Here is a 21,851-nt window from a genome sequence, read left to right as displayed (position 1 = left end):
AAGCTCTTCCTGAAGAGGAAGTAATTTGATGATCTTAGGAGAAAGCATCTGTTTTTCTTCCTTAGGAATGATGAGGTAGATTCTCAGGAGCTTTTAGGTAAGACTTTATCCAATAAAGGCCAGAAGAAGAAGAGTAGTGAAGACTGGTGACTTCCTGTTCAGGTGAACTGAGTCAGCTATTTGACAATAATTGATAGGTCTGTTTTTTCCCCTAGGTATGGGAGACCCTTCTATAACTTTTGAAAATAGATGATGATTTTCCATTCATGGTGATTCCTTTAAGTAGAGATGATACTTCCAAAATGATCTTTGATATTATTGCTAAAGATAATGTACTCTAGGGTAAGAATCCAGGCACAGGTGGTATTTTGAGAGTTTCCCATTGAAGACAAGGAAGGCAGAAAAGAAAACTGACTTTGGAAGTGAACAGCTGATTAAAAAGGTGGTCCGAGGATGGGATTTGGATTTCTGGACCATGACTTAAATTATAGGAATGACACTTCTAGTTAGGGATGGAGTGTACCTAAGAAAGGCTGATAAGAATATATTTATCTATTGTCTTAAAAAATCTAATAGAGATGGTTTTAAAGTGAAAAAAGATGAGGCAGCATATGACTGTAATGGAATACTAATGTGCTATAAGAAATGAAGAGCAGAATGATTTCAGAAAAACCTGGAAAGACTTACATGAACTGATGCAAAGTGAAATGAGCAGAACCAGGAGACTGTTGTACACAATAACAGCAATATTGCATGATGATCAACCATGAATGACTTAGCTATCCTCAGCAATACAATGATCCAAGACAATTCCAAAGGACTCATGATGAAAAATGCTATTCATCTCCAGAGGGGGAAATAATGGGGTTTGAATGCAGATTGAAACATAATATTTTTCACTTTATTTTTTTTCATGGTTTTGTTTTTTGGGTTGTTTTCTTTCCACAACATGGCTATACATTATAGAAGGGAACTATAATCTAGGAAAGGAATAGCAGTTGAGGAAATTCAGAATTGAAAGGGCCAAATCCATGAAAAGATCTAGTACTCTTTTATCTCAAATATTTATATATAAATGAATCAAGTTAGGCTACAAACAAGAAGAAACAGAGGTTCTTGTACAGGCAAGAAATATGAATTCATAGTGTGTTGTTTAAAAATCTAAATGTGCATTCTAATCTGTTCCCCCCTAGTGTTTGGGGGGAAACTGACTAAAATCACTGATAAATTCACCAGGAGTCTAGGCTTTAAGGGTTTATTAAAGGATATAAGATAGTAAAGAGAGAAAGATTGAGAACAGATTTCTTATAGCATTGGAAATCCTAGTCTTCCCAAACTCCCCTATGAAGTCCTGCCACCACGCTGATCTCTCCAGCCAAAGAGCAAGAAGTTCCCTGCCAGCGTTCACTTCCTCCTTCATGTCCTCCTCCCAGAAATGGGAGGTTCTTCAAGCTTATTGGCTAGTGTCATTCAAATTCATTGGTTCACTGGACCCAAAGGTGGTCCTCGATGTAAAGTTCAAAGTTTTTAGCTTCTAAGAACAATACCCTCTTAAGTACCCTCTTAAGTACCAGCCAGATGTGCTTACAATCTAGTTAACTGGAAGGTTAGCCAGTCAGCAGTCAGTCGCTTCTCCACACCCATTCAATCAGTTTTAGATCAATCTCCAGGTGGGCCCCTGAGTATCTGCTAAATCCCCTCATCTACCACATTCCATTATCTTGACACAATAGGCTTAGACTGAGACTTGGGAATCTGACCAGCTTCCTGGAATGTGGCTCTGGGATGGGCATACCTTTAAAAAGAAAGAGGCTATTTTCTATTTTGAGGTTTTCCTTATTGCTCTGATTCTTCTCTTATAGCATGACTGATGCCAGAAATATGTTTAACGTTGTTATGTATATGTATATATATGTACATGACATGTGTATATGTGTATATAATATATATATATAATATAACCTATCTTGGATTGCCTGCTGTCTAGGGGAGGGGAGGAGGGAGGGAGAAAAAATTTGAAATTGGAAATCTTATATAAACAAATGCTGAAAACTATCTCTATTATGTAACTGGACAATATAAAATACTTTATTTAAAAAAAAGAAAGAGGGCTAGGGGCATCTAGGTGGTACAGTATATAAAGCACAGGCCCTAGATTCAGGAGGACCTGAGTTCAAATCCAGCCTCAGACACTAGACACTTACTAGTTGTGTGACCCTGGGCAAGTCACTTAACCCCTCATTGCCCTGCAAAAAAAAAAAAAGAGTCTATGTAAAAGGAGGGGAAGGGATAATATTCATGAGAACAGAGTTCATGGATTCAGAGATGAAAGGGAGATTAGAGATTATCTAGTCCTCATTTTAGAGATAAGAAAACAGATCAAGGCCATGCAGGTAGTAAGGGCAGGTTTTCTGACTGAGTCCAGTGCTCTTTCTACTGTTTCATGGTGGTCCTCCAATTTACTTGACTTAATGAGAATTTCTCCTTTACAAACATAGAGGAATGTAACAAGTGGGGATTTTATTATGGATCTAGTTTTCACAAAGAGGAAGGACTTGCTATGGTGAAAATAATGGTGAATCTCTTAATTTTCCTGTTAGAGGAGAAGAAAGCCAGAAGAAACCGATATGCACTCTAGTTTCTTTCCTTGATGCAAGGTCTTGTGAGAACTTAAAAGGCTAGAGAGAGGTATTCTCCCCTTTCTAGGTACCTACCAGAACAGTTATGTAACATTAATGGCAGCAGAGGCAGCTTGGACTAAAGGAAAAATATTGGAGGGAGGGAGAGAGGGACACACACACACACACACACACACACACACACACACACATACACATACACACACACAGAAAGAGAAAGACAGAGACAGAGACACACAAAGATATAGACAGACACAGAGACATAGAGACACATGCAGAGATACACAGAGACACAAAGAGACACTGAGATTGAGAGCTGGCAGGAAGGAGGAGAGACAGAGTACACCCAAAACGAAAAGGACCACCTGGAATCACTTGAGCTTTATTAAGTAAATTTAAGATGGCGATTAGTGGATCTAGCACTGAATCTATCAAATGTCCTAATGACGCTTGTAATCTCAACTGATTTCAGGTATTCTATGTTTTCTTTATTGCTTAGCATTCCTTTTGCTGGGTGGGAATAAAACTACCTGTTCCATACCTAGGGGGGAAAAGATGTATTAGATGATTGAAAACAAGGTTAGATAACAGAGCAGAATACAAAATGCATGTGATGGTCCTGTAAAAAGAGTGTTAGTGTTTGAATGAGATGAGCTGGTGAAAGAAGCTGAAGGACAATAATGAAGTTTCTTTTTAAACTCTATTGTGTACAAGTTGAGGGTCCAAGGGTCCATAGCATTGTTGTTTGGAGCTGATGGGTGTGATGACAACACAGAGAAGACAGAACTGTTCACTTCTGATTTTGCTTCTGTTTTCTTTGCAGAACAGAATGACCATTTGGTTTAGAAAGGGTAGGACAAAAACGTCTAATAGGATTAGGTCAGAGAACTCCTTGCTACCCTTAATGAATTCAATTTACTTGACCCAGATTAACTTCATCTCACTTAGAAGAACTGGTAAAAGGATTACTGAGCCACTATCAGTGATATTTAAAGACTGTGAGATGAGGAGAGGTACTATAGGGACTGCAGAAAGACAAATGTCTTGATTTCAAAAAGGGAAGAGAATACAGTCTGCAAACTATTGATTGGTGCGCTTAGCATCAACTCCTGGCAAGATGTTATTAAAGAGATGGTTAGTGAATAGTTAGAAAAAGCAAGTGGTTTTCACCAAGAGATTGGCATGGCTTTAGCAAAAACAGGCCATTCAGGACTAATCTCATTCCTTTTTATATGTCTGTCTGTCTGTCATCTATCTATCTCATTATTCATTCATTCCATTCACTTATTTATTTTAGGCAGCTAAGTGGTGGAGAAGATAGAGTGCTGGGCTTGGAGTCCAGAAGGCTTGAGTTTAAATCCAACCTTAGATACTTACTTGTTGTGTGTCCTTGGGCAAATCATTTAAACCTCTGTCTGCCCTACTTTCCTTAATTGTAAAATGAGAATAACAATAATATCTACCTTTCAGGGTTGTTGTAAGAATCAATTGAGGTAATATTTATAAGAAGCCTTTTGAACAGTGTCTGACACATAGTAGGTAGCTGCTATTTATTATTATTATTATTATTGGACAGGGTGACTGAACTGGTATACAAAGTGGATGTTGTAAATTTAAGCTACTTCAATTTTACCAAAGCATTTAATGAAGTGTCTCATGTCATTCTTCTAGAAAAGATAAAGAGATGTGGGCTATATAGTGGTACAACTATGTGGATTTGGAACTGATTGAATGGTTGGACTCAAAGACTAGTCATTAATGGCATGACATCAACTTGGGAGATCTCCAGTGAAGTGCATTTTTATTAGACATTGGAATAAAGATATAGATGGTAAGCTTATAAAGTCTTCAGATAACCCAAAGTTAGGAGAGAGAGCTAACACTCTGGATGACAGAGTCAGGATTCAAAAAGGTCTCAACAGGTTAGAAAATTGGACTGAATAGAAGATGTAATTTAAAAGGGATATATACAAATTCTTACAATGTGTTCACTCATTTTCAGTCATGTCTGATTCTTTGTGGCCCCATTTGGGGTTTTCTCAGCAGGGATACTGTAGTGGTTTGCCATTCCTTCTCCGGCTCATTTTACAGATGAGGAAACTGAGGCAAACAGGGTTAAGTGACTTGCCCAATGTCACACAGCTAGTATCTGAAGCCAAATTTGAACTTAGGAAGATGAACTCCTTCCTTACTCTAGGCCCGGTACTCTATCCATTGTGCCACCTAGCTGTTAAAAAAAAAAATTGGCTTCACAGTATAAGCCGGGGAAGAAATAATTAAAACAGAAGTCTGATTTGAAAAGACCTGAAGGCTTTAATAGGCTACAAGCTCAATATGTCTTAATAATGTGTGATATGGCAGCTAAAAAAAAACAACTAGTGTACTTTTGGGCTACTTAAATATAAGGAAGGTATCCATTCTATAGATGTACAAGAGAAAATTTCAGACAAAGATACTCCATCACTCCTCAGTTAATGTAACTTTTTTGAATGACGCTTTGTATGATTGAAGAAGTGAATCATGGAATGGACAGGGAGGGTTTCTTCATTTTATGGGGCCTTACTTCAAAGATGCAGAAATATTTATATAAAAATAGGGAAATCAATCAGTCAATAAACAAGCATTGTGTTAAGTGCTAGAACGACAAAGAAAAAATAATTCTTGCTCTCAAGGCGCTTACATTCTGATGAGGGAGACAACATGTCTGTCTGTCTGTCTGTCTATCTATCTATCTATCTATCTATCTATCTATGTACATACAAAATACAGATAGAATAGATGGAAGGTGACTTTAGAGGGAGGACGCAATAGCTGGTATGGTTGTGTACACTTTGCATGTGTGTGTTTGTGTGTGTGTGTATATGTATGTATGTAACCAGGAAAGGTCTCCTGTAAAAGGTGAGTTGAGTCTTGAAGGGGGATAAGAACTATTTTCAATGAAAGATTGAGGACTTATTCTTAGAACCAAAAAATGAGGGGGAAAAAGAAATGGCAAATCATTTCAGTGTCTTTGCCAAGAAAACCCCAAATGGGGTCAGGAAGAATCAGACATGACAGAAACTAATGACGCCACACTTTAAAAAACATCCTGTCGGGGCAGCTAGGTGGCGCAGTGGATAAAGCACCAGCCCTGGATTCAGGAGTACCTGAGTTCAAATCCGGCCTCAGAAACTTAACACTTACTAGCTGTGTGACCCTGGGCAAGTCACTTAACCCCAATTGCCTCACTAAAAAACAAACAAACAAACAAACAAACAAAAAAAAAACATCCTGTCATTTTTTTCCTTTCTTTTCTCTCTTCTCTTCTCTTCTCTTCTCTTCTCTTCTCTTCTCTTCTCTTCTCTTCTCTTCTCTTCTCTTCTCTTCTCTTCTCTTCTCTTCTCTTCTCTTCTCTTCTCTTCTCTCCTCCCCTCTCCTCTTCTTTCTCTTTCTTTAAAAAATTCTTTCTTTCTTTCTTTCTTTCTTTCTTTCTTTCTTTCTTTCTTTCTTCTTTCCTTCCTTCCTTCCTTCCTTCCTTCCTTCCTTCCTTCCTTCCTTCCTTCCTTCCTTCCTTCCTTCCTTCCTTCCTTCCTTCCTACCTTCCTTCTTTCTTTCTTCTCTCTCTCTCTCTCTCTCTCTCTCTCTCTCTCTCTCTCTCTCGTTCTGTGATTTTATCAGTGCAGAGAGCTTCTGGGGAGAAACTTCCTCCACTAATACTTATTATCACCTTCTCTGCAATTTAAACTATTTGAGAGTTGCCTAAGAGATTAAATGACATGCCTAGCAGCACACAGGGAGTGTGTTTGAAAGGTGGGGCTTGAATACAGGTCTGACTTCAAAGCCAGTTCCCTATTGATTATGCCAAGATACTTCTTTGCTACTGACCAAAAATGCAAGGCTACATTCAGACCAAGCCCTGAGTGAAACTCCATACTGCTGCTATCTGATCAGAGAACTAAAAACAGAATTGGATTCTACCAATGAATAATCAAGGCAGAAACTTCTATCGGAAATCCCCCATGTCACATAGTGAAATCCAACACTGTAGATCATGTTCAGTGTCATACCCTGCATACTTATATGTCAGCAACTGAACAATGTTATCTCATTATTAACTCTGGTGAGTAAAACTGAAAATATCCAACTTTAAATACTTTCATTTTGCACACCCTCTGGATGGATGACTAAGACACTTTGACTAGTGTTTGGATATGAAGTTTCTTTGTGGTAAGAAACTTGATATTGTGACTCAGACATGATACAAGTTCTGAGAAATCTTTACCTACTAGCAAATTATTGGTAGCAAGTCCTCAGAAAGTTCTTCATATTGATTGTGCTATTGGGATTCTGAAGGTGGAGATATCACTTTAGCTAAAAAGTTGCAGAATTCTAGCATTTACAATGCTTATGGATAGGCACTCATATGAAATAGTCTCCTGGGGAAACTGACTATCACCTAGTTCCCCTGCTAGTCTTAATCTTTTTTTTTTTCAGTACATAAAACAATTTGGTATTTTTAGAAGTAAGTAACTGGCTATAGTTTAGGCTTTAATAATACTTAGGGATAAACACTGGGGAATGAAAATGGACTTGTACTTTGGTGAGGAACAAAATGATGGTGTTTTGTGGAATTGGTTTCGATTAAATAAAAACCATAAACTAACACCTAATGATCCACTGGGATTTTACTGAATCTCAGCTTCCTACTATCTTGCAACTTCCTCTCTAGCTAAACAAAATGAGAATTGGACACTTATTTACTCCAGTCTTAACTTTGATTGGTAAATTTATACTTTTTTTTGGGTGGATTTTGTTCACAGTGAAATTGGGCATGTAATAGTTTCTGGAACAATATGATTTTGTAATTACTTTGTATTGGTTGCTGCTTATCAATTCAATTCAACTAATATTTACCTAGCCACCAATGTGTAAAGAACTATGGTGCCAACCTATGAGGGTAAGTTAGTTGTCTTATGTATACTTTTTTTTTTTTTAGTGAGGCAATTGGGGTTAAGTGACTTGCTCAGGGTCACACAGCTAGTAAGTGTTAAATGTCTGAGGCCGGATTTGAACTCAGGTACTCCTGACTCCAGGGCCGGTGCTCTATCCACTGCGCCACCTAGCTGCCCCTTATGTATACTTTATAAAGAAAAAAAAACAGGCTGAGATGGATTATACAATATTATGTAAGGTTTGTTCAGCTAGTGATTTTCTGAGGTACTAATACCGGCTATATTAGAGGTGTAAAATGAGACATTTTTAGACATGGCCAATATCTTTAATTGTTTTGCATGACTATACTTGTTATAAAGTAAAAAGCCTTCACTAATTAATCTTTCTATCTATTTATCTATAAATCTATTTATTTTGGGGTTGGAAAGAATGAGGGTAGTGATACTGAACATAAAAGAAAGAATGTCATTCAATCACAGAAAAAAAAACCCACTATGAAGAGAGCATAAGGTAGTTTAGAAGGGGACACAGACAAGCAGGGGCAATGTTGGAACTACCCTTTTAAATTTGAAATACACCCCTTCCCCCAACTAAAACCAAAACCAAACCTAACTCAGTAAGCTCTGTAGAGCAGTCCCATTTTTTCTGTGCTTTGTTGAGAGAAATATTCATATATGTCTAGTTCATAAAAATAAAAGGGAAAATTAAAAAAACCCACAACCAACAATTCAACACATCACTCAAATCCCAAACCAGACTAGCAATGATACTATTCACAGGATAAAATCCTCCTTTGAACTCACATTTTTCTTCCTCATTATCAATTCCTTTGACTTCTGCCGTGTGATTTTTGGAGTATGTCACTCTTTGATTAAGGGAGAATAACAGCAGGATTTATTGACAACATATGCTGATGTAACCTTAGCAGTTCTTTTAAAGGAAACCACAGAGAGTCACCTTTTTGCAAGGAGCTTAACCACCATTCAGTGGCTAGAAACGTTCCTACAAACAGAAGACTGAAAAATATCCCAGTAATGTAATGCAAAAAAGGGGTTTTCTGCATGGTTTCATGTCATGACCAACAAATAGCACAATCCCACAGAAATTTGATAAGAGATCAATTCCAGAGTCATCAAATTGCAGATTTCTCGGGGATTAGCCACGGCACTTTGATCTCCAAATTCCAAACACAGATTTGGAGCCTGTGGTAGGAGGAAAAATCAAATATTTTAAGCATTTTGTAAAAGCCAGAAGAAAAAACAAAGCATAAGTCAGCCTTGGAGCAGCATAGCTTCATTTTCAAAAGAACACATAAATGCAGAAAAAAAGCACTTAATTTTAAAACTAAGTGCATTTACACTAGCAAAGCATGATGGAAAAAGGCACTGGGTTATCTAAATTATTCATGGAAAAAATAAAACTTCTGATTTTATAGAAATTTCCTGATAAATGAAGTAAACACACTTCTGGCATTCTTTAGAGAATTGTCTCCTTTTTCCATAATAATTTCTATTAGGTCAGGATGAAGGATCATTCCCTGGAAACATACATATAAATAGCAATTCTACTATTCAGAAGGACTTTCTGAATATGGGGGACTATGAATGAGTATAGAGAAGAAACCGATCCAGCCCTGGTTAATTAGCAAATCCCTCTAGTCTAAGTGTTATGGTTTCCTAATATTTATTAGTTCACTAAAACATTTGTTATTGTTATGTACAATTCTTTGTGACTCCAGTTTGGTTTTCTTGGCAAAGCTACTGGAGTGGTTTGCCATTTCTTTCTCCAGCTCATTTTGTAGATGAGGAAACTGAGGCAAATAAGGTTAAAATGACTTGTCCAGGATCACACAGCTATTAAGTATCTGGGGTCAGATTTGAACTCAGGAAGATGAGTCTTTCTGACTCCAGGTTGAGTGTTCTATCCATTCAACCACCTAGCTGCTCCTAGAGATCTAGACAAAGTGCTTTAGACATATTTAAGGAGGGAAATAGCAACCTTAGCTAGGGCAATCAGGGAAGGCCACATAGAGGAAGTGCCACTTGAGCTGAGCCTTTAAAGAAAAATAAGGATTCTGAAAGATATCAGAAGGGATATGCTACATGAAAGAGGGGCAACCTGTGAGAATTTTATAGAGAGGGGAGATGAGGGGCTGAGTTCAAGGAATATTTGTACTCCCCAGGTAGGCCTGTACCTTAGAATATAGAAGGGGAGTAATGTGAAGTAGTTCTTAAATACCAAGTTAAGGCATTTATCCTTGAATATCCAAGCAGGATCCAAATGAAATCCTACCAGCTTGCTATTATTTTGGATAAGTTGACATGTTTATTTGGCATTAATGGGTTGTCATAAAGGTTATCAATTTCAGGATGTCTTTTCAAATGGCAAAATATAAGGTATTTTTTTTTTGGGCGGGGCAATGAGGGTTAAGTGACTTGCCCAGTGGGGTCACACAGCTAGTGTCAAGTGTCTGAGGCTGGATTTGAACTCAGGTCCTTCTGAATCCAGGGCCAGTGTTTTACCTACCGCGCCACCTAGCTGCCTGCTTTCCTAGTTTTGAATAGATATTTGATTATAGATACTTATGTTCTCAATAATATTTTAGAGAATACACTGTGGATTATAAAGTATAAGTATAGGGATTGGAGGCAGTTAGGTGGTACAGTGGATAGAGTGGATAGAGTGCCGGGCAAATCACTTAACTCTATTTGTCTCAGTTTCCTCATCTGAGAAACTGAGAAAGAAATTGCAAACCATTTCAGTATCTTTGCCAAGAAAACCCCAACTGGGGTCAATAAGAGTTGGACACAACTGAACAGCAACATATGTATTACTATTTTCCCAAATGTTATATAAAAGATGTCCTTATTAAAAAATAAAATATGAATTCCTTGAAAAGTGTTAACTGAATTCATGGTAGTCTTTTTCTCCTCATCTATTTTCTTGGTTGTGTGAAATGTCTGAGGCATTTTTGATGTTAAAAAAAGGGAATTCTTGGGGGCAGCTAGGTGGTTCAGTGGATAAAGCACTGGCTTTGGATTCAGGAGGACCTGAGTTCAAATCCAGCCTCAGAAACTTGACACTTATCTAGCTGTGTGACCCTGGGCAAGTCACTTAACCCTCATTGCACTGAAAAAACAAACAAAAAACCCTCCAAAAATATCAACAAAGGGGGCAGCTAGCTGGTGCAAGTGGATAAAGCACTGCTTTGGATTCAGAAGGTCCTGAGTTCAAATCCAGCCTAAGGACACTTGACACTTACTAGCTGTGTGACCCCTGGGCAAGTCACTTAAACCCTCATTGCCCCGCCCCCCCCCCAAAGGGAATTCTCATGTTTAAAATGGATGGGAACCACTGGTTTAGATAGTTTGAGTAAAAATAAAAGGTGGTTCTTACTAGCCATGTCACTGTTACTAGCCCTGGCCAAGTCACTTAACCCTCATTGCCCCTACAAAAATAAATAAATAAATAAATGGATAAAAGGTGGGAGGGAAAGAAGTTTTAGCAGTGAATATAAATATACTACAGGTTTCCAAGCCAGGTGGAGCAAATATATGATGAGTTCCTGACACATTTCACAAAATTAGCATAAAGGGAAAATAAAAAATGTGATAGATTTCACTTTTTGAGACATATGACAGAAGTCTCAGCCATAAACCTCAGCATATGATAAATAATTGACTTGATGATAAAGTAATCTTTTATAAGGTAGGAGAAATGATGAATGAGACTTCTACTCTGGACCTAAAAGAACGAACCATTTCTTGGAGTAAAATGGATGTGGAAACTGGTAGGGAAAATAATAGTCTCCATAGAGTTTGGATAGACAAGGATGGGGAAAATTAGGAATAGTCCAGACCATGTCTATTCTTATCTTTAAGATAGCTGGATTTTTTATCAAGTCAGGATAACAGATAGGCATGATCTCATGGTTTGAGATTCTAATGCAGAATACAGCTCAAGAGGGGATAGGGGGCACTCAAGACAAACTTCTGGATAACATAGCCTTGAATGACCCTAATAAGGAAGAAATAAAGGGTGTGATAGCTAAAGAGTCTTATTATATGACAACAGCAATTTAAAAAGATGTATAGAAATAGAAGCAGAGGCATGTGACCAATGAGGACTATGAAGGTGTGGCACTGCCATAAAGAAGCCTAAAACTAGAAAGAACTGATGTGTGCAGACAATCATCTAAGAATAACAAGGAAGATTTAAAACAAACCCCAACAACACATTTTGGGGCAGGAAGAATAATGAGTGAAAGGCTAGGGACTCTGTTTGAGATGACTAGAGTGCCATTCACCTGGTGACAGCAAATCTACCAAATCCTTGTTTATTTCTACCCCTTATGAAGAAAAGTTATTTTCAGAGGGAAAATGACTGAGAGAAAATGGAATATTTCAAAACTCAACTTGATGGGTAAACTCATCAATATGGATATTCTTGACAATGTAACATCCATGCTTGCTCAACCTGATGCAACGCTTAGCCCATGTTATCTAATAATCCACTGAAAGGGTATATCCAACATTTGAGGGTCTTTCTTTCATCCCTTAATATTGCATGAACACCTAGCAGAGCATGGGGGGCTATCCATTAGTTAATGCCTTGCCTCTGGTATGTGACAGCCTATCTGTTTTCCAGGCATTCATTTTTGCTTCTCCTGCAAAATTAAAAAATGTATTTGTAATGCTTTTGCAGCCCACTCAGAACCACTATACCCATTGCCAATGCCTTTGGGTGCCTTTGACTTTAATTCTTCAGAAATTATAGCTTTCTATGACTTGCAATCATGCAATAGCACCAGGAGAATACTGGTTTTTTAAAATATGGGCCTGGGTTTTGGGGATAAGCTCAGGGACACTGGAAGAATTGTGCACCTTCTCAACACATTAGTGACAGAAAGGAGAGAATTGAAACAAAGATAAATGAAAAGCTAATATAAGAGAAGCATCTAGCTGCTTTAAATGAGCTCACGTGAGCTGGTTCAGACTATGTGAGTAGTTAGGTGAATTTATATCTTGATGATAAATCCTATTGAGAGCATATTAATTAATGGGTTAGTGTCAACTGGGAGGGAAGATCTACATTGTCCATTCCTCAAAATTTGGCTCTATCCCTGACATACTCATAGGAGTAGTATATATAGAAATGGAAGGAAGAAACAAGAACTTTATGAAGCCCCCAACTTATTGTTTTTTTGTTGTTTCCAGTTGTGTTTGACTCTTTGTGACCCAGGCTGGAGTTTTCTTGGCAAAGATACTTGAGTGATTTGCCATTTCCTTCTCTAGCCCATTTACAGATGAGGAAACTGAGGCAAACAGGGTTAGGTGGCTTGCTCAGGGTCACACAGCCTAGTAAGTGTCCAAGGCTGGATTTGAACCTCAGGTCTTCTCTGACTCCAGGCCTGGTACTTTTCTCCATTTCATTGCCATGCCTAGCTACCCTTCCCCTTACTGCCCCCCATGCCCAGTACCCTATTATGTACTAGACTCTATATTAAAGAACTTTTACAAATATCTTATTTATTCCTCACAACAATTCTGGGAAGTAGGTGCTATTGTGCTATTATCATCCCCATTTAACAGTTGAAACTGAGACAGTTGGCATTTAATGGATTGCCTACCTTCTTAGCCTGGTTAGTAAATATCTAATGCCAAAGTTGAACTTGGGACTTTTAACTCTGGACCCAGGACTCTATCCATTGACCCACCTAGCTGCCTCTGGCAAGAAAAAGACCTCAGAGCCATCTAAGTTAACTCTCTCATTTTAAAAGATGAAATTGGAGGTCTCTGAGGGGGTTTTTAGTGACTTGCCCAAGAGCATATGTCTAATAAGTGTTTAGTAATGGTATTTGAAACCCTGGTCCTACAATTCCACAGTCAATGCTTGTCTTTCCTATGCACTAATCTGGGTCATCAAAGCTGCAGGTGACCTTCAAATGAAGGTCATCATTAACAATATTGGGTGCGATTGATGGATTCAAAATTCTCTAACATACTGCAATATTGAGTAAGAATGTAAAATAATGAAATTTAGAAGGGGTTAAATATAAAGTTTCTGCACTTGCAAGGGAGGGAAATCAGGCTTAAACAAATACAATCTAAGGAAGTATGGATTGACATAAATTCAAGTGAAGAAATTTTAGAGAATTTAGTTTTCTATGACCTTAATTGTGACATTTACTGTGATCTTGTGTGCATTCATTGAAGCAGAGTATAGAAACAATGCCCTTATGCAGTTACATTATGGGAGATAATCAGTTTTATGCACCAAACTTAAGAGAGATGGATCATGTTGGGATTTGCTATAGAAGACTTACTTGAAGGCCTAAGAGCAGGAGTTCTTAATCTGGCACCTTGTAAACTTCTTTTTAAAATATTTAGATAACCATATTTCAGGATAATTATTTTCTTTGAAATCTTATTCATTTAAAATAAAATTATTAATTAAATTACTATTTAAATAAAATCCCATGAATTTTAAAAACATTATTTGAGATGGAGTCCATAGGCTTCACCAGACTTTGCCAATGGGTTCCATGACACATGCCAAAAGGTGAGAACCTTTGGACCAGACAATGTTGAACTAGAGAAGAAAAGATTGGAGGGGTGAGTGGGGAATGATTGCTGCATGAGAATATCTGAAGAGCTGTCACACAGATATTCTACTTTCATAGGAGGGTAGGAACCATAATTATTGGAGGGACGAGGGAGCAGATTTCTACTCAATACAAAGAGGGACTTCCTAACATTTCTCCCTCAGATGATGTTATTATTCCTTTATAAATGAGTTCCCTGACTCTCTAGGTATTCAAGCAAAGGCTAGGTGATCACTTCTTGGGATGTTGTAGAGGACATTCATGCATAGGGTAAGCAGTTGGACCAGATGACCTCCAAGGTACCTTTTGACTCTATCTGAGTCCTCTGACACCATGTAGATACCTGTCTGCTCTGCTTTTCATAATGCTGCAACCACACACGCAAAAAAAGTCCAATCAAAGGATGACAAAGATATCTCTGTTTCTAATCACTACATATAATATCCAAATTCAAGAGATTTCTCTGAAACTCTAATAAACACAGCTTGGTCCCAAGTCTCCTGTGGAGTAATTCAAGTGGATTAACTCTCAGACCAGAGTAGATAACACTGGATTTACTCTAGTTCAATGACTTTTCAACTAAAGGTAGTCCAGAGAATGAAGTAATTTTTTTATCATAAAAGTATTTTATAATTTTCTAGTTACATGTGGAGATAGTTTTCAACATTTGTTTTTATAAGATTTCTAGTTCCAAATTTTTCTCCCTCCCTCCTTTCCTTCCCTCCTCCCCAAGAAGCAAGCAATCTTATATAGGTTATTTATGTACAATCACATTCAACAATTGAGAATGAAGTAATTAAAAAAAATTTTTTTTTTAGTGAGGCAATTGGGGTCAAGTGACTTGCCCAGGGTCACACAGCCAGTAAGTGTGTGTTAAGTGTCTGAGGCCGGATCCGAACTCAGCACTCCTGACTCCAGGGCTGGCGCTCTATCCACTGTGCCACCTAGCGGCCCCCAAGAATGAAGTAATTTTAATGAAAAAATATCTTTTTTGCATCTATTTTCAGTTAGAAAATAGCTATGGTACCTAATAATGATAAAATATGGTCCATTTCCTCAAGGACCCTGTAAGGTGCTAAAATTCTAGCTATACTGTTAAAAATCTAATGAGTGGTTGTCAATAAATTAGAAGCTTTAGCAAGAGTATTTAAGTATTTATAAAGAGCATTAGGATCTAATGATCAAGAGAAAGGTAAAAACTCTAACTATTTCTAAGAGACCCCATCATCTGACCCTTGCCCATGGCGAGGTCAGGAACAAAAAAGGGCCAGTGCTTCCTTCTTCCTCCAGAAGCCTCCTGTGGAAACCTGGGAACATCCCATCCACACTCACACACCAGCTCCAAGCTAATTGGCTGGTAACGTTGCTAGACAGTACCCACGAGCAACCATCGCTTCCTGACACCAAGGCCCTGACCTCTCCAAGCCACATGGCTTGCCCTCAGATGCCTTCTCCTCATGGCGGAGCTTCTTCCTACAGTAACTCTCCAGCAGGTGGTGTCACTCCAATTGTTACAGACCTTATAAATGAAGACAAGACATATGCAGCATGCTAGAGACAGGAGAGACACCAGAATAATGGCTCAGAATATAAAGAGAAGTGCTAAGCATGAGGTCAGTCAAAAAGGGGCATATCTTGTGAAGTACTATGGAGACAAAGGAAAAGTCCATGAAAAAAGATTTCTAAAAATGATTAGAGAGTAAAAGCAGTAAGGGTTTGACAGACCACAAAATTCAAGATGGAGAGGGATGGATGGATAGGAGGAAAGGGTAATCACAGAATCTGTGAGTTGGAAGGAACCTCAGAGACCATATAGTCCAACAAGTGTCTATAGAAACCATCCCTACATCATGTCTGAAGAGTGGTCACCCAGGCTTTGCTGGCTTTGGTGAGGGGAAGGCCACCAGCTCCTGAGCAGAACACTGCACTTTTGCTCACAATAATTGTTAGGAAGCTCTTCCTAATATCAACTCTAATTAGCTTCTGTGCAATCTCTAAACATTTCTCCTAGGTTTGCCCTTTGGGGCTAAGCAGTCCTCATTTGAGTGGCAATCCTTCAAGTATTGAAGACAGATATCATGTTCCCCACCTAACTTTTCTCCAGGGTAAACAGCGCTGCATCTTAAACCTTCAAGTGCCATGATCTCAAGGTCCTTCAAATGCTCAAAGCTTCAACTGTTGAAGAAAGATCAAGGAAGATGGATGGGAATCAAGTCAAATCTCGCATTTCATCCATTCAGGATTATTGGATAAATTTACCTGCTGTGAGAATGAATTTTGTTATGAAAGATGAAAGATGTATTGAAGGAAGTTAGGCAGAGAGTTGGAAGAGATAAAGAAATGGCAAAGAATAGCTTATTTAGAGGGTTTAGTTATGAATGTAAAGGCATTGGATGTGAGGTAAGGGAGCAGGGGGTCCACTCTCTTTCTTTTTTTTTTCAGCAACAAGCATTTATTTTATTTTCCAGTTACATGTAAGGGTACTTTACAACATTCATTTTCGTAAGATTAGAGTTCCAAATTTTTTCTCCCTCCCTCCCTCCCTTTCCTCCCCCCTCCACAAGATTGCAACAGGTTATATATGTACAATCCACAAGTGTTCTTTTTATCAGTTCTTCTATAGGGGTGCATAGTAAGCTTCCTCATTAGTTCCTGGGATTGTCCTTGGATCATTGCATTGCTGAGAGTAGTTAAGTCATTCACATTGATCCATGAACCAATACTGCTGTCACTATGCACAATGGTCCTCCCAGCTCTGCTCACTTCACTATATACAATGTTCATAGTCTTTCCAGGTCTTTCAGGGATCATCCTGTTTGTCATTTCCTGTAGCACAAAGCCCTTCTACTACAATCACATAGCCACAGCTTTTCCCATCATTCCTCAATTGATGGACATTCCCTTGATTCTCAATCTTAGCCTCCACCAAGAGTTGCTATAAATATTTTTTGTACAATTTCCCCCCTTTTCTCTTCTTCATGATTGCTATGTTAACTGTTTCCCTTCCATTCTATTCCCTTCCCAATGATATTTATTCTATTATCCATCTTCTTTCATCCTATCCCTCTTCAAAAGGATTTGCTTCTGTCTGTCCCCTCCCCCACTCTGCCCTTCCTTCTTTTGCCCCTCTCTCTTTATCCCCTTCCCCTCCTATTTTCCTGCAGGGTTAGAGAGATTACTCCACCCAATTGAGTGTGTACATTATTCCCTCTTTAAACTAATTCTAATGAGATTGAGGTCTTTGAGCCAATTTTGATGAGTGTTAGGCTCATTTACTGCCCTGATTAAATGATTACTCCATACAGTTGGGTGTGTGTGTTAATCCCTCCTTGAGGCTACTCTGATGAAAGGTCTTTGAGCCTTTTCTGATGAGTATAAAATTCATTTACTGCCCTGCTCCTCCTCCATCTCTTCCCCCACTCCATAAGCCCTTTCCTGTTTCTTTCATGTGGGATTTCACCCCATGCCCTCTGCCCTTCCCCCTCCCCCAGTGCACTTCCCTCACCCCTCACCTAGCTAGGTGACACAGTGGACAAACTATCCCCCCTGGACCCAGGGGGATCCCAGCCAAAACCCGGCCTCAGACACAAGACAGTCTCCCACTGTACAACCCTAGGTATGTCCCCAGCTCCAATTTTTTTATGGTTCTCTAGGGTCTTGTATTTGAAAGTCAAATTTGCCATTCAGTTCAGGTCTTTTCATCACAAATATCTGAAAGTCTTCTTTTTCATTAAAGGTCCCATTTTTTCCACTGAAAGATTATGCTGAGTTTTGCTGGGTAGGTGATTCTTGGTTGTAATCCCATTTCCTTTGCCTCTGGAATATTTTTTCCATGCCCTCTGGTCCTTTAATGTAGAAGCTGCTAGATCTTGTGCTATCCTGACTGGGGCTCCACAGTACTTGAATTCTTTCTTTTTGGCAGCTTGCAATATTTTCTCCTTGACCTGAGAGCTCTGGAATTTGGCTATAATATTCCTAGGAGTTTTCCTTTTGGGATCTCTTTCTGGAGGTGATCGGTAGATTCTTTCAATTTCTATTTTAGTTTCTTCTTCTAGAATTTCAGGGCAATTTTCCCTGAGAATATCTTGGAAGATGATGTCTAAGCTCTTTCCTTGATCATGGTTTTCAGGTAGACCAATAATTTTCAAATGATCTCTCTTGGACCTATTTTCCAGGTCAGCAGTTTTTCCCAGAAGATATTTCACATTGCCTTCTATTTTTTTAATCATTTGGATTTGCTTTATTGTGTCTTGGTTTCTCATAAAGTCACTGGCTTCCATTTGTTCAATCCTAATTCTTAGGCAATTATTTTCATCAGAGAGCTTTTGTACCTCCTTTTCCATTTGACTTTTCAAGCTGTTGACTATTTTCTCATGTCTTTCCTGCATCACCCTCATTTCTCTTCCCATTTTTCCTCTACTTCTCTAACTTTATCTTCAAAGTCCTTTTTGAGCATCTCTATGGCCTGAGACCAATTTGTATTTTCTTGGAAGCTTTAGATATAGGGGCCCCTGATGTTGACATCTTCCTCTGAGGGTGCCCCTTGGTCTTCCTTGTTACTGAAGCAACTTTCTATGGTCTTCACCTTTCTCTGTTGGCTCATCTTGCCTTTCTTTTACTAGACTTTTAGCTCCTTAAATTGGGGCACTGTTCCCAGGCTGAAGTATCCCACGCTTAAGAAGTCCCAGGTGGTATGATTTAAGGAGAATCAGGTTCTTTCCCTTGCCTGGCCTGTTCCTGGTCCTAGATGATCCCAGACCAACTTGCTAATCAACCAGCTTTGTGTGTTGTGGTTGTTAGCTCTGATGAGCTGTGCCTTTCCTCCACCTGGGCCACTGCTACTCAAGCCTACCTCCTGGTTCTCAACAGGGGTGTAAAATCCAAGTTCTGCCTCAGCACCAGCATAGACCCCTATACTTTCCCCCCTCCCAAGGGCTCACTCCTCTCACCAGACTGTGAGTTTAGTTCCAGACGACCCTGGCGCTTCAGCTGATTCAGAGGCTCTGGGGTCTTCTTCTCTAGTCAGGCCTTCCTGGGACTGGATCTGTGTCAGGGTGACTGTGGGGTTGGGCTTGACTCCTGTATCAGCACAGCCAGCTCCTCCTTCTGACTTTCCAAGCCATTCTTGGTTAGAAGATGATTTCAGCACATTCTTCTGTGAGTTTTGCTGCTCCATGCATTTTCCTATGGTGTTATTTGGATGTTTTTTGGAGCTATCATGTCATGAGTTTGGGAGCTCCGGGGGGTCCACTTTCATATCCAATAGGGCCACGAAGATGAATGTTGGGTGCTTCAGTATTTGTGGATATAACCAGCACCGTTATATCTTTTTAAAAAAATTTAAAAAAATTTTTATTTTTATTTTTTTATTGGGGTTAAGTGCTTTGCCCAGGGTCACACAGCTAGTAAGTGTCAAGTGTTTGAGATCACATTTGAACTCAGGTCCTTCTGAATCCAGGGCCAGTGCTTTATCCATTGTGCCACCTAGCTGCCCCACCATTACATCATTATAGCTGCTTTAAATACTTTATTTTGTTGGAATTTTGCCCTTTGGCTATATATAATACAGCAGAATATCATTTTAGGAAGTATCATTAGCACTGATTTCAGTAATATTTGTTTAAGTAACTTTTTTTTTAAACAAAGTCAGTTTTAGTTCAGATTGCATTGCTCCAGGAATGTATACATTATTAGTTTTTTAAATTAATTGGTCTCTAAACACTGTATTCACATTGAAATTAAATTTACAAACAGCTATCAGAGTGTGAAGAACTGCATTTTTATTTGTTTCTTGACCCAAGTGACAAAACATGATTTTTCTGCAACTTTGGCTTCTTAAAATGTTTCTTAAATTTACAGAAAAAAATAGAAATGTACAATTTATAAATTGCTAGAATAAACAATGTAGTTCAATCCATCGAATGGCCAGATGCCATTGCCAAGGAGGACATTCTAGGCATCTTCATTTTTATTTTAAAAATCTAATATGAGGGGCAGCTAGGTGGTGCAGTGGATAGAGCACTGGCCCTGGAGTCAGGAGGACCTGAGTTCAAATCTGGCCTTAGACACTTAACACTTACTAGCTGTGTGACCATGGGCAAGTCACTTAACCCCAATTGCCTCACCAAAAAAACATCTAATGTGAGGACTAGTTAATTGGGGCTAAGGCTATCTTGGAGTAGGCAAAAGACACTGTATATCCTCCAAGGATTGGGTCTCCACTGGCCACTCTTCACCTTCCTCTCCCAATGAAAATGTTTGCTATATCTCAGGGAGGTGACATTAGAAAGAGTCCTAGACTTGGAGACAGAAGATGTTTTTCTTCTGCTATTAATTGACTCCCTTCATCAAGTGATCTCAAGAAAGTAATTTAATTTTTCTGGATCTAAGTTCCCTCATTTGTAAAATGTAAAACTCATAGTAACTTAAAGTATTGCTGGGTTGATCAGACGAGATTATATACATACATACACACATATAATATATATATATATATATATACACACACATACACATAGACAGATATAGATATATACAGAATACATATATGCTCACACATGTGCATGTATATGTGTGATATATGTATACATGTACATATGGGTATATATGTACATATGTGTGTGTATAGTGCTTTTTGACTATCAAGCTTTATACTAATGTGAGCTATTTTTTTTTCTTCCCAAAGCAGCTCAGAGATACAGTGGATGGAGTATTGGCTTTGAAGCAAAGAAGGCCTGAGTTCAAATTTTATCTTAGGTACTTAACTTGCTATGTGAGCCTGGGTAAGCCAGTTTCTCTTAGCCTGAGTTTCTTCTGATGATAACTTGTAAAATGGGGATAATAATAGAACCTACCTCCCCAGGTTATTGTGAGGATCTAATGAAATAACATATATGAAGCACTTTGCAAAACTTTAAGTGCTATGTAAGCTAATTATTACCTTTAGATCTGATAAATAAGGAAAAGAATGATTAACCAAGAGTGCTTGCTCACTGTGTCCTGAATTGCATTGACAGTGACTTCTGTTTACAAGATTAGGTCTCCTAGGGGTAAATCAGACCTAATCAGAGGACTCCTCTATCAATTTGAGATTATGGCCTTGGGGCCTGACTCTGGGGACACCAGATATTCCATTACCCAGTTCAAGGAACCTACTTTCTCTTATCTAAATGCTTCTATTTTGGGAGCAGATGAGATCTTAATTCCCAAACCTTGTCCAATATATATGCAGGAAACAGACAATAGAAATATCAGCATGCCTGAAGTCATGGAACATAAAGTGTCCCTGTGGAAAGGATGACAAATGACAAAGAAGAGTATGAAGACATGTTCTTTTCTTTTCCCAGAAAATGAAGAGACTTGGGACATGACTATTCCTTATATGGTCCTTCCCTTTTGTAAGACTCTCAAGGGAACAACTAGAGTGTGGACAGTCATCTGGCATCTTTTTCTCATGGAGTTTTAAAACCAGTTACTTTCTCTTAGATCTTTTTAAGGGACAATTTGTACCTCATCTGGAGGAAAAACTTTCCTAGATTCAAATTGAGGAAAATTGGAGAAAATTGGGTAATATTTGGATTTGAATCCAGACCACTTGGACTCAAATTCTGGTTCTGCCACTTACCACCTATATGAGCTGGAATAAGTCACTTAACTTTCCTCTATGGGGCTCAGTT

At 38.6% G+C, this 21,851-nt stretch overlaps 1 protein-coding gene across 1 annotated transcript in view; it reads right to left on the bottom strand.

Annotated features, from left to right (window-relative positions):
- The window catches only part of KCNQ5 (potassium voltage-gated channel subfamily Q member 5), a 713,228-nt gene that overhangs the window by 143,571 nt on the left and 547,806 nt on the right, over positions 1 to 21,851 (bottom strand). Inside the window, 1 exon segment of the mRNA XM_044003672.1 lies at positions 21,796 to 21,802. Within this exon segment, the coding sequence (XP_043859607.1) occupies positions 21,796 to 21,802 (7 nt within the window).

This window comes from Dromiciops gliroides, chromosome 4 (genome assembly GCF_019393635.1).
Source record: "Dromiciops gliroides isolate mDroGli1 chromosome 4, mDroGli1.pri, whole genome shotgun sequence".
In the NCBI taxonomy this organism is placed as follows: domain Eukaryota; kingdom Metazoa; phylum Chordata; class Mammalia; order Microbiotheria; family Microbiotheriidae; genus Dromiciops; species Dromiciops gliroides.
The sequence above is the reverse complement of the archived record's forward strand: the minus strand, read 5'-3'. Positions and strand labels throughout refer to the sequence as shown.